The following is a 19,635-nucleotide window of genomic DNA, read 5'->3' as shown; positions in this document are numbered from 1 at the left end:
AATTACAAGAACAGAAGAAGAACCCTGCTGCTACATCTTCAGATATTGCTGAATGGAAACGCTCAACAATTTCTTATTATTGGTATTGCTGGCTAGAACTGATGGGAGTGTAGCCCAACAACACACGGGAGATCACATTCCACAACCCTGTTATAATCGAAAGCCCACATAACAGGAAAGAGGTTGTGACCTAAGCATTCAGTGGTACATTGCTCCTGAATGTAGCTATCTTTCCTGTATTGCTATGTACTGTATATGTATTATCCTACTTGTGAGTATGTATTTTCCCTGGAAAATGATTAACCATCCATTATGAAGCCTCCCCCTCCCTCCAGTCCATCTGCCTTGGTCCAGGCCTTGGAGGTAGAGAGGAACTGCTGGACCTCTTACCCTTTCCCTCCACCACTCCCTTCTCCTTCTGTGTCATGTCTTTTTAGATTGTAAGCCCGAGGGCAGGGAATCGTCTAACTAAAAGATTGTATGTACAGCGCTGTGTAAATTTACAGCGCTTCATAAATAAAGGTTAATAATAATAATAATAATCTTGGCCAACAGCTTTTGGTAGTTCATGAGCCAAGCATCTTTAACAGAGTTTGTCAGTGTTAAAGCCACTATAAAATATGACTCATCCTCCTCTCCTCACCTTGTAATTCTAGATTTGGCTAGTGACATTTATTGTTCTTAGCTAGGGCATACCATATATACTCGTGTATAAGTCAAGGGAAGGTTTCAGGGTCAAAATCTGGGATTTTGATATGGCTCGTGGATAAGTTGAGGGTAAAACTTTGGGGGGGGGTATAAGGAGGGATGGAAAGAGAGAAATAACACTTCCATCCCTTCTGCTTCTTCTCTGGACCTCTCCCAACTGATTCCCAGGTGCTTGAGGAGAGGTTTTTAACATTGGATTGAGAAAGGAAGCAAGTGGATTTAAATGGAGAGGTTTTTCCACAGGAAGCAAGGTCTTGCAAAAAGAACTGGAAGGGGGATGAATTGGTGTTCAATGGAGATGTATTGACCCTTATATAAATCTACCCAAAATTTTAGGGGTAATTTTGGGGCATAAATTTCTTGACTTATAGTCGATTATATATGGTATATGCAAGCATAAAAAGAGGAGGAGGGGGGAATGGATCCCAGAAGAACTTTAATCAGTCTCCAAAGATAAGCATAAAAGGCCTATAGGCCTATTCCCGCCCCCACATGCTGCCAACAATCAGCATTGACAAACCTCTGGTTGGTTTTCCATAGTCACCAGGTTGGCCTATGGAACGAGAAGGATGGACTACATAGGTGTCTTGTATATCCATCAATTCTTTTCTTGCACTTAAGAAGGTACAGGATTGCAAAATTTATATCAATTTTCAAGTGTAGTGGGCACACTCACCTTGTTGCCCTGAGAATTAAAATACAATCTAGTAACCCTTGCATTTCCTGCTTGACGAAAGCACACCAACTGCTGTGGTCTTGTCCATTCAAACATTCGAACGCTACCATCCTGAGCACCTGTAAGGTCTGGAAAAAAAGTCACATGTGCACACATGAGAGGCAATGTTATTGGCAAACAACAAATGAGTGAAAGAAAAATGGAAAGGAAAGTTAACTGTACCCCTGAATATTTTCCCCCACTGTTAAACTCAGATTACTTACAATACTGATGGACTGGATGAGAAGTCATTCTTTTCACATTATTCAAATTCCGCTTGATGAGCTACATGCAAATGAAAGAAAATTTTACAATCACTGGTACATTCACAGCAAAAAGAAAGGATTCTCTGGGGTTCAGATAATGTTTGGGTCCCACATTGAAAATTACAGTCCTAAGTATATTCAGTGCAACTTTCCTCTGGGTAACAGCAAGTATCAATACCAGTATTTCTCATCTGGCGTGCAAATCTTCTAATAATACTCAAAAACATTTTTTGTGTTAGCTGTCTCCATGTAGACTTCTCTTTATGTGCAACAGCATAACATGCAGAGAAGGCTATATTCTCTGTGCTACCACAGAAGTTTTGGCTAAGGATAGTACTATCTACATTGGTAGATAAAATTGCCCACTCCATGTAGCAAGCTGTTGCACATGAAATGTTTGCCTAGGAGAATACAGCCCCATGCATCAACCTATTTGTCACCCTTAAATAACTGTGAAATGAGAAAAACTAAAACTTCAATTAGGATTCATGCAGCTTCCAAGCAGCAAGTTAAACAAATGACTAGAAGTAAGTTTTATATGCACACTATAGAAAAAGAAAAAACAGTATGAAATATTTTGTCAATTATGAGTTGGATCTAAACCTTGCCTTCTATGATTAGACAAACTCCTTCCATCCACAACAAGCTTTTGATTCAACAAAAGGGTCTTACAGGTAGAAACTGCAGATGACTGGGTGGGAATTCCCACTCCCTCTGCAGTCCCCAGTGCCATCTCTCTCACTGTTCAAAGAGCATCCACTCCAACACTCCAGAGCAAATTTTTGGGGAGGAAAACAGGAAGTTGAACTTGACTTCAACTGCTTCCATTAGCATTAGTTTGTCCCCTGTTTGAATTCTTCGATGGTTGCTGAGGTTTCTGCTCACACTAAAACAATTCCCACAGCATTTATATGGTTTGTCCCCCACGAGAGTCTTTTGAGAAACAGTTCTCAAGGGAAACAGCAAGATCTGCATCCAAATCAGAGTACAGATTAAAGGATGGATGCTTGATTTTGCCAAGGTTCTCATTTATTCACCACCAGGCATGCCCCATCTTGCTTTTGTGCAAGTTTTCCTCTTGACCAAGTCTAGGTGGCATACATAGCTGGCCTTCTCCCAGCTTCAAATAGAAATGTAATTCATAAAAGGAGAGCAAATGGTAGTGATGAATGAGGAATAAATAAGAAAAGGAATAGACAACTCTCCTGCAAGTGTAAAACACGCAAAAAGAACTGTTTGCTCCACCCACAGAGAGTTTAAAGAATGTTAATTAGTCAGTCACTTTGTTTATATCCTGCCTTTTCCTCCAAGAGTAGGAAAAGCATTAAAATATGATCCCTTCTATCTGCAATCTGCAATCACAAATGATATAGTTCTCTGCTACTGTACCACTCTGTTTCATGTGGAGATTCAGCCTGAATGGATGCAGAATATGATGTAAAATAAGGTGTGTGTGCATATGCAGAGCCAGATAGAAATGTATGCTGAGTATGCATGCTAACAGTAAACTTAAACTGTGTATAGTCATGGTGTAATTAGGATCCCTTAGGGCAAAACTGGCAAATAATTCTGGTATTCATTGCCATCCAGTGGTCATTATGCCCTCTCATATTTTCTTAGAGAAATAAATGAACATACAAAACGTCTGATTATATTACAATGAATTGCAGCAGCGTTCTCTGGTCTGGTGTCCTTCATGCATGTCAACTAAAACATCTATCATCCTTAGCCATTATCTATATAAAGAAGCATGGTGCTGTGGTTTGAACGCTGGACTATGGAGACCAGGGTTCATCCTAGCTTGGCCATGTAAACCCACTGCATGACCCTGGGCAAGTCACACTTTCTCAGCCTCAGGGGAAAACAATGACAAACCCCCTTGGAAGAAACCTGACAAGAAAACCCATTATAGATTTGCCTTTGGGTTACCATAAGTAAGAAATGACTTGAAGGAACACAATAACAACACCTGCATTAGAACAATAAGAAAAGACAAAATTACGTACCACACCTGCTCCTGTACTAGTCTGCCCACTGCCTAACCATGGCATTGATGATGAAGTTGGTTGCATTTGAGCCACTGCAAAAGATGCTGTGCTAGACTGCGTGAGTGTTGTAGTGGAACCACGGAAATCAATATCATCTGAACTGTAAAGGCAAAAACAGCATTATAATTCTAAATCGCTGACAATTATTTTAAAAATTAGCTTACTATAGTCTGTCCATTATGAGGTATTGGTGACAATAATACTTCTATTTTTTAAAATAGCTAACTGAACATATTTAAGCACTGATCCAAAACTTATGTGAAGGGGCTGGAAACATGGTTGTGGTCCAGTCTACAATGGATACCATTCATCATTTCTTTTTTTTTAAAATTTAAATGTATATGTTTTATATATGGTATATGCAAAGGAGGTAGAGAACAGAATGACAGATATGATGTACATAGAGATCTAGGAAAACTCCAAGACAAGAGAAAGAGTGAGGAAAATTTTTTAGAGAAGAGAACTCAAATTATACAGAGAGAGAAAAAGAAAGAAAAATAAATCAATAAAACTGGGCACCATGTAAGAAGCTGGGGTTAAGACAACTGTAAAAGCAACTGCATACCTTGGAATTAGTTTTAATGGTGGCAACTAAAAATAGTCTCCTAACCCTTGAGAAATGGGGGAGAGCAACAATGTTCATTCACTTTCTGAATCTACATAACTATACTTAAGGTTATATACAGAGCTCTGAAATCTTACTTTTTTGAAGTACAACTCCCACAGCCTCTAGTGGGGGGGGGGCACTATTCAAGCTGGTGGGGGATTTTGGGAGATGCAGTTTAAAATATTAAGTTTTCAAAATTCTGATCCTTGGTCATTCAGCTTTGGTCTTGCCCTGCCTCCATCTGCACACACAAACCATGAAGCCCTTCGTTCATACTGCATATACTCCACTTATTTGAGAAATGTATGTCCCTAAATCCTGGTCAACTTATATACAGGTCAGTACACCAATACTGGTTAGAAAGGTCCTGAAATGAGCATTCCCATGATGGCCCACTCTTCCCCACTCTTCATGCCCTGAGGCAGGAGTTTTTGTGTATGTGCTTGTGTGTGTGAAAGTTTTTGAATCTGATTTGAAAGCCTTCTCTTCCCATCAAAGAAATACTCCTTTTAGCACCACTTGTTTCCCTTCCCAATCCAATTTGAAAGCCTTCTCTTCCCATCAAAGGAACACCCCCTTTAACTCCACTTCCTTTCCTCCCCAACCCAATGTTAAAGCCTCTCCTCCAGTACCAGGGAAGTTGCGTCACGTGGTCGGGAGAGGTGCAGAGAAGGATAAGGAGGGAAGGAAGTGGTGTTTTCCCCTTTCAATCCTTCGTTATAGCTCCCTATGTTTTACCCTCGACTTATCCATGGGTCATATCAAAATCCAGGATTTTTATCCTGAAACCTTCCCTCGAAGTATATATGGTATATTCATTTGCTTTAAAATTATAGCCCATCTTGTTTTGGAAGCTTAGGGCATCTAACCATTTAAAATTATGAATACTGAATTACACAGGAGAAAGTTTCTCTGTGCTGAAATATAATTGAATTCCCTTTCATATCCTACACACACACACACACACACACACACACACACACACACTCCAACTCCAACTCACTCCAAAGTTGTGCCTGAAAAGGTGGATTTTACAATTCTCCAAACTAAAATAAACTAACAATGCTGAGGTGTCGACTCAGGCAAACTTCCAGGGAGAGCTAGTTACATTAATAAATTAATTAGGGTTAATTTAAAAAACCCAATAATAGGCTGGAGTGTCCTTTATTCGCAAAAACAATAATTGAGCCTAAGGAAATATTATTTATGCATTTATTTAACAGAAAATAATTTGTTACTGTTCAACTTAATGAAGAAAAAACCAACAGCCAAAAAATAAATTGGATATGGTAAGGAAAGAGGTGAAGGTTAAAAAACAGTAAGTGTTGGCACTTCAGTTGTTCTGCATGTAACTTTCCAATTAGGCTTGAATTATATTTATAAGAGAAAGTCATCTGACCTTTTAGATTCTCTGTCATACTCTTCTCCAATCCATATATACGACTGTGCAGCCAAGAGAGTAGAAACATCCAGTTCTTGAACATCATGTGTAGAAGCTAAAACTATTTCATTGATATTTGCCTGCACAGCACAAAGACAAAAGCAACAGCTAAAGTGTTGAGATCAGCAAAATATCAATGTTAGGCTAACATGTTAGGTACTAGACTAGCAAAATGGTAATATATTGATAAGCAGTAATTTTAAACGTGATGGAGTAATTTTAAACATGGGTGGACTCCATTTATCCCACTGCTATGACATCACCACCATTGAATAATGGTTGCCATCATACATACTTACCTTATATCTGAACTTAAAATCTCTAACAGCACTACTGTTAGAGCTTCCCAAAGGCAGCACATGTGTATATTACAAGAACAAGCTATTAAATAGAAGTTAAACATACAGTACCATTAAAGATTACATTGTTTGTATACATATGCTTACAATTACAGAATTTCAAAGCTTGTTGCTTTTTTTATTAAATTTATCTGAGCCCTAATTGATTATAACACATCTCACTCTTTCTCTGTCTCCTCACAATTCTAGCTGAACTTAGCTGTTAGCTGACTCAAAATGCAAACTCCTTTCCTTCACTCTCACATCTCACTCCACTTTTCTCTAACTCTGACTCTAATCCCTATCTCTATCATCCTTTTAAAAATCCCCTTAAAATGCTCAGCCAGTCACTAGTAACCACCAACACTCCATTTTCTCACCCTCTCCCACCAGACTGTATAACTTATCTTATATAAGATGCACAGTACAAATAAATAATATAAGCATAGCAACATTTGTACAAAAGTCTAGGACATCACAGGAGTTTTACCTTATTAATTGCAAATGCCATTATCATATCTGATTCCTTGTGAATAATTTTTGCCCTTCCACCAGGATAGCCAAGTTCTGCTTCAACCTAGAAAACATTAGCATGGTATTCACTGAATGTATACATTGAAATATTGTACAGTGGTGTGAATAAATGGAAAGTTGTATAAATAAGCCATGCAAAAGAGGTTTAGTAAGTATGCCATTCTTTCAGAAAGTACTCTTGGGATTTCACATACTCAGTTGAAGTCTACAGCTGTACATTTCAAAACCTAACTCACAAACTACTGTGCATGTGAGTGTTCCAATGTGTCCATGTTACTTCAGCTATAGTGTATCTGGTGTTAATATAAAGATTAAGTATTTGACAGAAAGATTACATAGGGCATGTTATCTTTTCTTTAGCAAGTGAGAGAAAGGAAAGACAGCCCAACAGTAGTTTAAGTGTGGAAAGATTTGGGAGACAGGATACTACCTTGTTTTTGTCTTCTGCTACGCTGTTTTGTATGACCTGCTCCACACGATCTTCTATGGACTACACCACACCACATGGCCACAAACACAAAACACATGCACAAACAAATATATAAAAAAGAATGAAGACATGCTGAACTAATGTTTAAATGGACACCCTCTTATGACAACTAATGATGATAAATGAACTATCTCTTAATAGATCAATTCATTATGAAAGCAATGCCTCCTGGATGAATAGAAACACAAATGGCACAGTAAATAAATCAAGGAAAAATAAATGCACACAGAAGATTTAAAGTTATGAATCACGAGGCTTGTTGGATTCATAGTAACTACAAGAACTAGATTGGGAAGCTGGTTGAACTTGATGTAGATACAATGCTTCCTAAAAGCTGTGGTTTGACAACAGAGGGCTGCACACACTGGCCACCTGTATCAAACATTCTCTATGCCCACCTAGTTTGGAAGTACAGTGAGCCCGTGCCATGGAACCCTCTACTGTTCTCACAGCCCTGTTGTAATGATACTCCACAAGTCATTTCTGTTGCAGCCAACTCTCATAAGAATACAGCCTCCTCTCATTAGGTGATATATATTAGCCTTCAAAGTTCTAGGTGACTTTTTTCAGTTGAAACAAAGAAGTTATGAAAAAGCAGCTGGAACACTGCTTCGAGGAAAGTCAGCACAAAATGAAATGAGCAAATAGTCTGCACACTGAACTCCATGGAGATGGCTACTGTCAGCTATGGCAGATGGAGAACTGCATGGATAGGAGATTCACAGCTGAATGTTGGGGAGATCCACTAGATCTGGTCTGACAAATTATATCAAATGCCTATATAGCCTTACAATTTTAGGGTCATTTTTATATTTGTACAAATGGCATAACTTTCCAATTTGCAGATATGTTTCTATGTATGGATGCATGTTTTGTGTTGGGGACTTTTTACATACTGCAGCTTCTATATGAATTATTGAACCAGTTATATAAAGATGAAACCAACAATAGATATGTATTTTTTACAATGGTGCTAATATCCTGTGAAGCTCCATTTATGCAGGTCTAACAATAAATTTTTTTAATGAATTATTTTTTTAGAACCTTAACAACAACCTTAACATAATACACAAAAATCCTAACAAAAACTGACTCTGACTTCCTCCCCCTGCACCCAAACTGATGGCTTACTTTAAAATAATAAACATTTGTGTGCAAAAAGTGCCAGCTTCCCAATCTGGTGCTTTCCAGACATTTAAAATACAAATCCTGTCACCACTGAGAATTGGTTAGGCTGTTTGGGGCTGATGGGTATTGAAGTTCAAAATATCTGCAGGGTCTCATGGTGAGAAAGGTGGAAATAATGTAATACATTGTTAAATAAAAATAAAGAGGAAAAAACTATTCAAAATAAAAAGCTAAAAATAAAAACTCACTTCAAGATGGACGAAAACTCAATTAATATTGCCTTTTATATACCTCGCTTTGCTTCCTCTTCTTTGTAAATGTGTACCGAATAAAAGTATCTTGCAGCAACTCCTGCTTCACTAGAAAATGCCAGAGTCTCTTTGCAGGCATTGCAGAATAATCTTTTGATCTATACAAAGGAAAATGGGGAGAAAATGGGATTACTGTAGTATTCCTCACCAGAGAATGAAAGAAATGTATCAGACACACACATGTAGGCACACATATCACATGGAAAGGTTGCATATTCACAAATTACTGAAGTTTATATAGTAAGTTCAGAAGCTGTGCAGATTACAACAGGTATTCCAAAACAGGATCACAAAGAGTCTCATGAACAAAGAGTGCCTTTGTTTTAGTCCCTTACAGCCCACAGAAAACTAAAAAGCACAAAATTGCCGAATGAAGCATAAATTTGACTATCCATTACCGCAGTGGTCCTCAAACTTTTTTCCCTTGGGCCCCTGCTTTACATCTTCATGTAGGCATAGTATATTTTGTTTATTTAGTGTGTGCATTTTCATATAACATCATTCAAATTAGAACAGTTTTATTTAAGTAAATTCACTATTCAACTCAATGCATGTGTAAATTTTACAAATAAAGTTTGGGAAGAGGAGTAGTAGGGGGAAGGATCAGAGCCTCCAAGTCTCCTAACCCCCTTGAGCAATTCTCATGCCGCTGCCCCCCATGGGCCCCCACTATTTGAAAACAGCATTACCGTATTAAAAAAAAAGTTTTAAGAAAAGGGCCATCGTCATTTGTAAAGTTTTATTAATTAGCAGCAGGATTAATTGCTGTTAAGTGAAGCAGTGATAAATAGAATAACTCCAGCTGGGAATAGAATTTTTAAACTGGCCATATTCCTTGAACAACAACAAAACTGTACAGGAAAAACAAAGGCCAATCAAGGAGCTATTGTTAATTTACTGCAATTTATGCATTCACAGTGTTCTTAAAAATCTAAATAATGGTCACTGTTTGCAAAAATTGCTCACTTTAAATCAAAGCACAGAATATGATTTCTTTTTTAAAAAAACCTTTCATACTTGAATGGCGTGTTTTCTGGATCAACCATCGCTTTTATTCTGGCAGCAGCTGCTCCAGCTCCTATTCCAGATTCAGGAAAACAAGTATTGATGTAATTTGGTGGTGGTCCTTCAAACTGGTCCATTCTTTCTTGCAGGATCTGTTCCCAATTTTCAAAACTTTTTATCACTGCAATACCCAATGGCGACGTAACTGGAAGATCTAAATCAGCAATATAAAGTTCAGCCTCTATTCATATAAAAGTATACATTCCCAATAAAATACTGCCTACATCAAAGCAACCCAGCATCATGGAATTCTTACAGAATCCATTCATATACTGTGTGTGCTCATGGTACATCTGTAGAGGATGGGAACATTATGAATATAGAATGGATTGCACAACATTACAACAAACTTTGTCTGTTGCACCCTATTGATGCAGAAAAGGTTCAGGGCTGTTGGAAAGCTTACAAAAGTTCTTGTGTCAAACCACCATCTCCAGAATCCTCCAACCACTATGGCCATACTGGCTGAGGGGTTTTAGGAGATGTACAGTCTCCCCTCCAAATTTGTGGGGGTTAGTGGCACAAGACAGCCATGAAAGTGGAAAAAACGGGAATATGGGGGGAAAGCTCAGGATGGAAGAGGAGGAGAAGCGTACAAGCACACCCTTCCCAGCAGCTTGATCCTGAGCTTTTTCTCCTGTGGGGAGGGAGCCCAGGATAGAGGAGGAGGAGCAGTGTGCATATGCCCTTCCTGACCAAACTTGTGAATATTCAAATCTGTGAATGTTAAACCTGAGTATGTAGAGGGCTGACTGTACATTAAAGTACTGTGTGACCTTTTTCAGTTGAAACAAAGAAGTTACGAAAAAACAGACCAAGAATCTGGCCAGTATCCCAGGCAGGCCAACCAAAAGTCATGCATGTTTATGTCCTGGAATTATTTGCAGCACACAGGAGTACAAACAGCAGAGAATATTACAGACCACTTAGGGGCTTTTTGTCTGCAGAGTAAAATGTCTTCTCTATAACTGCAGACCGAATTTGGGTATTCCATTCTATGAAATACCTACTTAATTCCATTTTTTAAAATGTTATTTAAGGTCCCAACCAAAATTAACCTGTTTACGTGGGCTTTAGTGTTATTTTGTTTGGATTTTCTATATGGTTCCTGTTTTGGCTAGTAGGCAAGCTCCAATTTATCCAACACTAATTCCATAATTGTTACAGTTTGGGATACTTGCCAACTGAGTGCTGTGGTGCTGAATTTTCTCCTGCTGCTGCTTGATGTTTTTACTTTGCAGTTGTTTTAATTCTGTTATAATGATCTGTTGTTAGGTGCCTTGAGTGCCATTCATGAAATAAAGATGCCATGCTAAAGTAGTCCCCAAACTTTCTGGCTAATGCCCCCTTTCCTTTTAGGCAGAAACCCTAGCACCCCCCTGAACATATATTTTTTGATATTAGGTCTACTGTTCTCCATGTAGTCATGCTGGCCACATGGCCACAGAATCATCTCTGACAATACTGGCTCACTTGGCTTAGTAACGGAGATGAGCACTGCCCGCTACAGTTGGACATGACTAGACAATCATGTCAAAAGGGAAACCTTTACCTTTATCTTTTCTACTGCAAATTCAAAATAATCAATCTTAGTTGCTGCTCCATTTGCACCCAGTCACCTTGGGAGCAGCAACCAAGCAACTGGCTGAGCAGAGATCAAGAAGCTTCTTGGTTGCTGTTTGACTGGCTGATCAGTCGCTGCTCCCTTTGCACTCAATCATCCTAGGATCAGTAAGTGAGCAGCTGGCTGAGCAGTGATGAAGAAGCCTCCCACCCATGCCAACCTTACAGCTAAGGCCAGTGAGAACAAGAGGCCTCCTGGTTGCAACTCAGGAGCTGGTCAGCTCCCAAGGTGCAAGGCAGAATCTGCTTCCTAGAGAAGAGGAACTCTCAGTCTTTCATTGGGGCAGAGAAAGGTGTGTAGGAGTTTTACAGAGGCCATGTGCTCTGGACTGGAGACTGGTGAAAGGGAGAGATTTTAACTACAGGAGCCACTCCCAAGACAAAGGACTCTTTCCAAGAATTGAGCTCAGATATTTCTTCCCCAGAGACATGTCTTCTCCACACACTTTAAGTGTCCCATCTCACACAAAAATTTTTCTTCTGCTACCTCTTCTCTCAGCCTGTCTGATGAAAGGTAGCAGTAGCAGAAATGCAACTCCAACTTGCTAACCAAGTCTCAGCAAAGCTCACAAGCAGGGCCCCAAATCTGAAAGCTCCTTTTTGCCACCACCATGTGCTCTAACTCTTGGCTCCCGCTTGTCCCAAAATGGTGCAGCTCTGAGCCACAGATGTGATGCTCTGTGTCCAAGCCTCGCACAAGCTTCCCAACTGTCATTACTAATGGAAAACACCAGTAAGGGGGCAAACTCACATGGGCAGGCAGAGCTGGAAACACCACCACACAAAATGATTAGCGAGGCTGCGTGGTGGTTTTCTGGGGACCCTGAAAAGAGGTTTAATGTAATCCTCATCCCCACCATGGTTCTAAAGACTGCTGATTCCTCTTGTCTTTCCTGCACACCAATACTTTGACTGAAGGCCCCCCTGCCACCCCCCTTTCCCTCACTGTCCCCTTTCTACTTCACCCCCCCCATGGACCCTTCCACCCCCCCCCCCCCAGGTGGGGCATACTGCCCACTTTGGGAATCACTGTGTTTAAATAAATTTTAAAAATCCCATTTAATTCAGTGGGATTTATTTTGAGGCACTGGAATGTTAGCACTTAGCTCATTTTCAGGGTCTGTCCCTTCTTATAGAAAGTTGTAAAAAGTGTAGGTCAGCTCACCAGATATTTCTAAACCAGCAATGGGGAAAAAGGTCTTCACATTGTGCAGAGCAAGTTTTACCATTGCCAAATGGATAAGAGCCCAGCTGCAGAAAAAGAAAAGTTTTATACAATGCAGGACCAACTCAAATTTATATACTGGTTCACTTCTAGTATCACAAGTCCAACCACATTATTAAAGCTGATTTATTAAAATAGTAATATATGAAGCAAATTAATTTGTTAAGATTATGAGAAAATTGTTTATTAACAAAATCTGTCTCTTAACAAAAATCCAAAAGTCTACTCCTACATATGTTTAGTCAGAGGTAAGTACCAGTGACAAGCACCAGTGTGGTGTAGTTGTTTGGGTGTTGGACTGGAACTCTGGAGAACAGGATTCAAATCCCTGTTCAGCCATGGAAACCCACTTCATGACTTTGGACAAATCACACATGCTCAAGCTCACAGGAAGGTCATGGCAAACCTCCTCTGAACTAATTTTGTCAAGAAAACACATTCATCTTAGGGTCACTGTAAGTCAGAAATGATCTAATGCACCTAACAAGTACCATTTGTTTAGTAGTCTTTGGATTCAGTATTAGTAAAAGTGCATAGGATTGCACCCTATATTAGTAGACTAGTATAGTTTTAAAAGATGTGTTTAAGCATCAAAGAAATTTCACTTTGCTGCTTCTCAGCAGTTGAAAGAAAGTCAGATTATAAAATACAAGTTTCTCCACTTTCACCCACCGCAAAATAAAATAGGTTTCTGATCTAGAGCATAGCTATAATCATGTGTTATATACCTTGTGGAACATTTTCCATCTGATCCTATGGAGCATCCCAAAGATCCACTGTTGTTCAACAGGCTTACTTCCTGATTCATTGTACTGAGGTTTACAAGTAAGCTTATAGGGAAGTAACCACTCCTAAAACTTTGTGGGACTCATGACTGAGGATACAACTACAGGAACAAGCTGACAGTATATATAGTGTTCTTAAAGGAACAGGATACAGTGATCTTGCTGAAGCAAAAACAGCTTTAGACCTGGTCAGTGTCTGAATGGGAGACTGCCTGAAATCCTACAAATGTTGCCTTGAATTCTAAGATGGAAAAACGATAGGATGTAAAACTAATAGTATAGACTCTCATCAACAGGGAATCTGAAGATACAGACTGCATCTCTGTCATTTCAGCTCTATTACTGTTGTCTGCTACCTGTAAGAATTGGCATCCTTGTGTTCCAGGATCTGCATATCAGAAAGGAAAGCATCATCATCTTCATCTTCACTATGGATGCTTTCATCAGAATCATATATCACACCACTGTCTGAAAAAGGAAGGAATGGCTGTAAAGAGAAGACAAAGTTCGATATCAAAATAGGCTTTTCCATATCATCTTTCTTTTCTTTCTTTTAAAAGACAAGTCTCTATCCTTCATACAAGCTATGAGCATCCCCTTGACTATAAGTTACTTCTGTCGTCAGTAAGCAGGAAGTAACTGTAACTGGCTTGGGGATTTTAAAATAAAGTTTATTAGCAGTATCTTATATATAATATACATAAGGCAGTCCGTCCACCCCATACGCAGGCTTGCTGTACGCGGACTTGAGCTCACATGGACAGTAAGCCTAGGGGGACAAAATGGCATGTGCAGGAACGCACCACCCTTTAAATCAATAGGACTTTCCTGCATTTTTTCCCATACGCAGGGCTCCCTGGAATGGATCCCCTGTGTACACCTAGGGCCCACTGTAATACACATCTTCCATGATATAAATGAACAATGTTTTCCCATCATTATGACTTTTACAGAAGAGCAATAAATCTCTGTTACAGAGAGATGACATGAAGAGGTCAAGAGTTTTGTTCAGGTGTCAGTTGGCTCAATCTTCATGACTATGTACTTCATAACTATATACTCTAGAAAGGAGTAAATTATAGTTCTTTATAGAGTGTGACTACAAAACTAAATCTAAAGCCATCAAAATTGCCAAATGAAGTGTGTGTTGTACCTTCCACCCCCTTCAAATTTATATATCCTTGAAATAATATATACCATAAATGTATCTGAAATGCTGACTTATTTGAAAGCAGGGAGAGATCTGTGGCCTTCCAAATGTTCCAACTGCTATCAGCCCAAGTAATCATAGACAATGATCAGGGTGAATAGAAATACCAATCTAGCAACACTGAAGGTCTGCTGGTTCCCCATCCCTGCTTTGAAGAATAAGATTGGACATGCCTATAACATACTTATTTATTTATTCATTCATATGCTGCCTTTCTCCCAGGATGAGACTCAAGACCATTTCCAAGACAACAAATTAAAATTTTAACAAAAAAGTTTTAACACCAATTTAAAATCCCCACACTAAAATATTAGAAAACTTTGCAAATCATACAAAAATTAAAAACATATAAAACATACATTTCCTTGCTTACCCATTAAAAGCTTTCTTAAATAAAATATGTCTATGCTTGTCAGCAAAAGAAAACCAGAGAGGAGGCCAGCCTAGCCTCCTGTGGAAGGGTGTTCCAGAGGGTGGGAGAAGCCACTGAGAAGGTTCTCTCTCGTGTCCTCACCAAGTGAGCCTGCAATGGTAGTGGGACTGAGAGAAAGCCTTTCCCTAAAGATCTTAAAGCTCTGGCAGGTTCATGTAGGAGATATGGCCTTTCAAATAGTCATCTGAAATACAAATGACTTTGTACAAATGAAATACAAATATAAAACAATCTACCTTTGCAACAAAATAGTCTAACATGCTGAGCTCTGGTGGGATGAATTTTTCTTTGTAAGACGGTCTTTCTGCAGGCACAGGGGGAGGGACAACGCTGTCTTTCACAGGTCTTCCTGGCACCAACATCCTCATGTTGAATCTACGACGATGCTTATCCATTTCTTCTGAAGGAACTGGAGGAGCTGAATGCAGCAAGAGTTTTAACTGTTAGATTACAACTACAAGGTGACACTTTAATAGCTCTTTGGACCTTGTGTGCAAATTTCAATCTTATTTTTTTAAAAGTGCAAGAATGAAAGTTGTTAGATTGAAAAAATAAAATAAATGAGTGCTAACCTATTTGTTACTACATCTAAATTCATACCTTAAAAATAACTGTAATCTTCAGATAGATCCTATTTGAATAGGACAGCTTCTTCTTATGTGACAACAATGAGTGGCAATGATCAAAGAGTTTGACAAAATGACTTTTTGGATTGCAATTTATGTCATCCTGCAGCCAATAATTAGGAAGGATTCTAGGAGTTGTAGCACCAAAATGGATACAATTAAAATGAAGTTTAAATTAACCCAGCCAGAAAATTCTTCTAGCTGTAGAATTATACTTGCTTATAATTTAGCATTTTGAAAATGTATGTAATATTATGATGCCACTTCAGTAGTGGCGAAATGTCAAGAATACGAACATAAAGATGAAAATTTCCTCTCCAAAAAGTGTCTTTGGCTAGACAGCATTGAAGATTACACTTACTTTATAAGAAATGTGTTCAAATATAAAGCACATATCTTCTATCCAAGACAAGCAAGGCTAGGATTTTAAAAAAAACCTTCTCTAACATTGATCAAATATTGTCAAATATTTTTAAAAGTATCAGCAGTGGGGAGAAGCAAGGAGGCTTTCATTCTCAACAGATTCTAGACTGATTCTAATTGCAAAAGGAAAAAAAGAAAAATAGTTTGGTGTTTTGAAGCCATATTTTCTTCCTTTTTATTTTATTATTTTATTTTAGTAGTGCCAGGTTAACATTTGTTAAACAAATTTAAAAATGATCAGCTTTGCTGCTTCTTGTGATTTGGGATGAAAGAAAATAATCACAGCAACTACAAAAGACAAAAATCAGCTTCTAAGTGTAGATGCACAGGCAGCAAAACCAGTGCCATGAAAATCATGTCTCTTGTAGGACTTTTATAAAGTAGACTACTAACTCTTTTTGGAAGAAAGACAGGGAAACTGGGATCTTTACACTCCTGCTCAGAAATGCCTGGAGTTACAGAAGAAAGGCACTACATAATGCCATTAGAGAGAAAGGTGGGATATAAATTAAATTAAATATTAAAATGTTGTGTTCCAAAATACCATTCTAAGTTTCATAGAATATCTGACAATACTTGACCATGGTGATGTAACAGGGTACCATTTGACTAGCCAAACTGACTGACTTCCCATTCCTAAACACTAGTAGCTTCTGACTACAGTGTGCATCTTTACAGACCTTCATTAATGTCCTTTGTATCATCAGAAACAGGATCAGCTACTAGATTCAAAGAAATTTATCTTCATTAGAAGGGGAAAGAGATTGCAGAAATTAAATCTTGAAACCCTCTGTATTAAGAATATAGTTTAAAGAAAGCAGAATTTTCCTCTTCCCTTGTCACTATTAAATATGCTGTCATCTTAAGTCAGCTGTAATGCTAACCAGAGTGCATGGAGATCTAAAACCCATTTTAGACACCAGTAAAAACCCTAAGCCTGTTGAGCATCAGCATAGACTTAACTTAACACTATTGTTAACACCAACTAAGAGACTACACAAACCCATGCCCTGATCATCAATAAATAATCATTTCAATCATCAGCAGAACTGCATCTTCACTGACCAGTTTATTTAAGTCAGCATTTCCCATAATCTTGCCATAATCATGTTAAGAGTTTGCAAACTTGAAGCCCACATAGAGCATGTGTCAGAAAATCATCAAATCATCATTTGTTTCAAGCAGCGGTAAAGAACTTGTGGGGATAAGCTGCTGGATTCCCAATCAGCATCAGCCAATAGTTAAAATGATGGACGCTGAAGACTGTCAAGATCTGATGGGCTGTACATTTCCTTTAAGGCATTTAAAGCTTTGTAACATTCAGAAACCTGTTTGACAGCACAGGAATAGGACCGTGCCATTTAAAAACTGGTATGAAAAGTTTTGATTTGCATTGGACTAATGCTGAACAGAAACGAGTGAAGGGCATATTATTTGAAGGGAAAAAAGTTATCTTTCTCTTAATACTTCTGCTGATCTATCTATTTAACTTTCCCTCTTTCTTGTGGGGAAATAATTATGGGACTATTACTGAAGCAAAAATTATAGCAAACCCGACATCTCAATTGAAAACTCTCTCTATTATAACTAATCCACATTTTTTAAAAAAGGCAAAGCAAGATACAGAGAATAGCATCATTAAAAAACACAGCAAAGAAATCTATGTCATATATCCAGTTCTGGACATATTTCTAATGGAAAATAAAAGACACAGCAATCAGCACAAATGTGCCTCACCATCCCTCTGGCCTCGATGCTTTGTGTCACAGCCAGCAGCAATTTCATTGCAATTTGATAAAATAATATGGTGTGATGACTGTGGATTTTTAAAAGGTGCTACATTTTCTGTGTTGGTTGTTAAGCACTGTGGTTCATCTGAATCAAACAGATTATTCTTATTATTAATTTTTATTTATACAGCGTCGTAAGTTTTACACGACACTTTACAAAATCATAAAACATAAAACCTGCCAATGGCGTACAATCTAAAATCACAAAATATAAAATATATAATAAATAGGAAACTTAGATTAAATAGCTATAAACTATAAAACTGTAAACTGACAATATCAGAGAGATCAAACTGCAGTCTGAAATGCTTCCATAAACAAAAAGGTCTCTAATTTGGAATTAAAATTAGCTAGGGAAGTGTCTGCGGAGTAAGTGTTTGGGGAGGCAGCTCTAGGTGTGGCAAGAAAGGGCAAATTTAGTCCAGGGAAGAAGAAACTTATCACTGGGTCAGGAACTCCGAGCCCGTGGATTGCAGAACTTGAACAGAATTATAGTTAGAGATAAGAGTTGACAAACCGGGGGGAGGGGGGGAACGTGCAGAGCTGTGAAGGTAAAAAGAAGAGGCATATACCAAATCCTGAAAGGAATGGAGAGTCAGTGGCGAGATGTCAACAGCAGGGTGATATAGTCAAAATGGTGGGCCAAAAAGATAATCCTAGTAGCAGAATGCTGGATGGAAACCAAATGACCAAGGTGGGACAAAGGAAGTCCTGTCAAAAGAAGGTTGCAGTAGTCAAGGCGAGGGATAACCAAGGCGTAAACCACAGTCAGCAGTAGAAACTGAAAGAAAAGGTTTAATCTTAGCAATATTATAAAGAAAAAATTGGTAAGCCTTGGCTGTAGCCTAGATCTGTGGGATAAACGAGAACGAGGAATCAAAAGTAAAACCAAGGCAACATGCTTCCTTCACAGGGTGGAATTATTGACTGTAATTGAAAATGCATAATGTAAAGTAGGTTTTGGTGGGAAAATGAGTGATTCTGTTTTAGCCATGTTATGTTTGAGGAGGCGATGAAGCATCCATATTGATATAGCTGAAAGACATGATGTAATATGTTGTTCAGTGTCAGGAGAGATTTCTGAAGTGAAAAAGTATAACTGGGTCTCATTGGCATAGAGATTACATTGGAAACCATAGGGACTGATAAGATTACCTAAAGATAGAGTGTACAAAGAGAATAATAAGGGACCAAGGACGGAGCCTTGGGGGACTCTGACCAGCAGCAAAATGGACGTAGAAACCTGACCTCTGGCTACCACAGTGAATGACTGATTTAAAAGATATGATCAAAACCAATTAAGGACTAATTCATCAAATCCTAGCCCCTGGAGCAAATCCACCAAAAGACCATGACAGACTGTGTCAAAAGCTGTGGAAAGATCAGGAAGAATCAGAACTGAACATAGGCCTTTTGACTTGGCCAAAAGAAGATCATCTGTAATTTTCATGAGAGCCTTCTCTGTAGAATACAAAGGACAAAAATCCGATTGAAAAGAATCCATGATAGAATTGGCAGAGAGAAACTCAAGACAGTGAGAGTAAATATCATGTTCCAGAACCTTAAGAGAGGAAAGGCAGCAATGAGACTGGACGATAATTTGAAAAGGAAAATGGATCGAGTGAGGCTTCTTTAGGATGGGAGAAACTAAAGCATGTTTAAACGCAGAAGGAAATAAACCAGTGGAGAGAGAGATTACCAATATGAAGAAGAGAAGGAAGTACAGCAGAGGCAGCAGCAACTAGGAAACGAGAAGGAATCGGATCAAGAGAACAAGGTGACGAATTTGAAGACGTCAACAGCTTAGATAATTATTCCAATGGAACATGAGAAAAAGCAGAAAATTTTACTGATATAGGTGGTTAGGAT

General features: G+C 38.5%; 1 protein-coding gene across 6 annotated transcripts in view; it reads right to left on the bottom strand.

Annotated features, from left to right (window-relative positions):
- Positions 1-19,635, bottom strand: part of LOC149307288 (dmX-like protein 2) — a 96,951-nt gene that overhangs the window by 13,023 nt on the left and 64,293 nt on the right. For 2 of the 6 annotated variants that reach the window (XM_089538814.1, XM_089538816.1), the window contains exons 29-40: positions 16,657-16,698; positions 15,164-15,345; positions 13,641-13,771; positions 12,440-12,525; positions 9,604-9,805; positions 8,567-8,684; positions 7,088-7,147; positions 6,614-6,700; positions 5,744-5,865; positions 3,696-3,837; positions 1,648-1,708; positions 1,385-1,512 (exon numbers count right to left, since the gene is read on the bottom strand). In XM_089538814.1, the coding sequence (XP_089394940.1) occupies positions 1,385-1,512; positions 1,648-1,708; positions 3,696-3,837; positions 5,744-5,865; positions 6,614-6,700; positions 7,088-7,147; positions 8,567-8,684; positions 9,604-9,805; positions 12,440-12,525; positions 13,641-13,771; positions 15,164-15,345; positions 16,657-16,698 (1,361 nt within the window). The remainder of the gene's footprint in view (positions 1-1,384; positions 1,513-1,647; positions 1,709-3,695; positions 3,838-5,743; positions 5,866-6,613; positions 6,701-7,087; positions 7,148-8,566; positions 8,685-9,603; positions 9,806-12,439; positions 12,526-13,640; positions 13,772-15,163; positions 15,346-16,656; positions 16,699-19,635) is intronic. The other 4 variants (XM_089538819.1, XM_089538820.1, XM_089538818.1 and 1 more) reach the window with 3 other exon arrangements.

Source organism: Sceloporus occidentalis, unplaced genomic scaffold (assembly GCF_023333645.1).
Source record: "Sceloporus occidentalis isolate IW3139 unplaced genomic scaffold, rSceOcc1.0.p SCAF_9, whole genome shotgun sequence".
Lineage (NCBI taxonomy): Eukaryota > Metazoa > Chordata > Lepidosauria > Squamata > Phrynosomatidae > Sceloporus > Sceloporus occidentalis.
The sequence above is the reverse complement of the archived record's forward strand: the minus strand, read 5'-3'. Positions and strand labels throughout refer to the sequence as shown.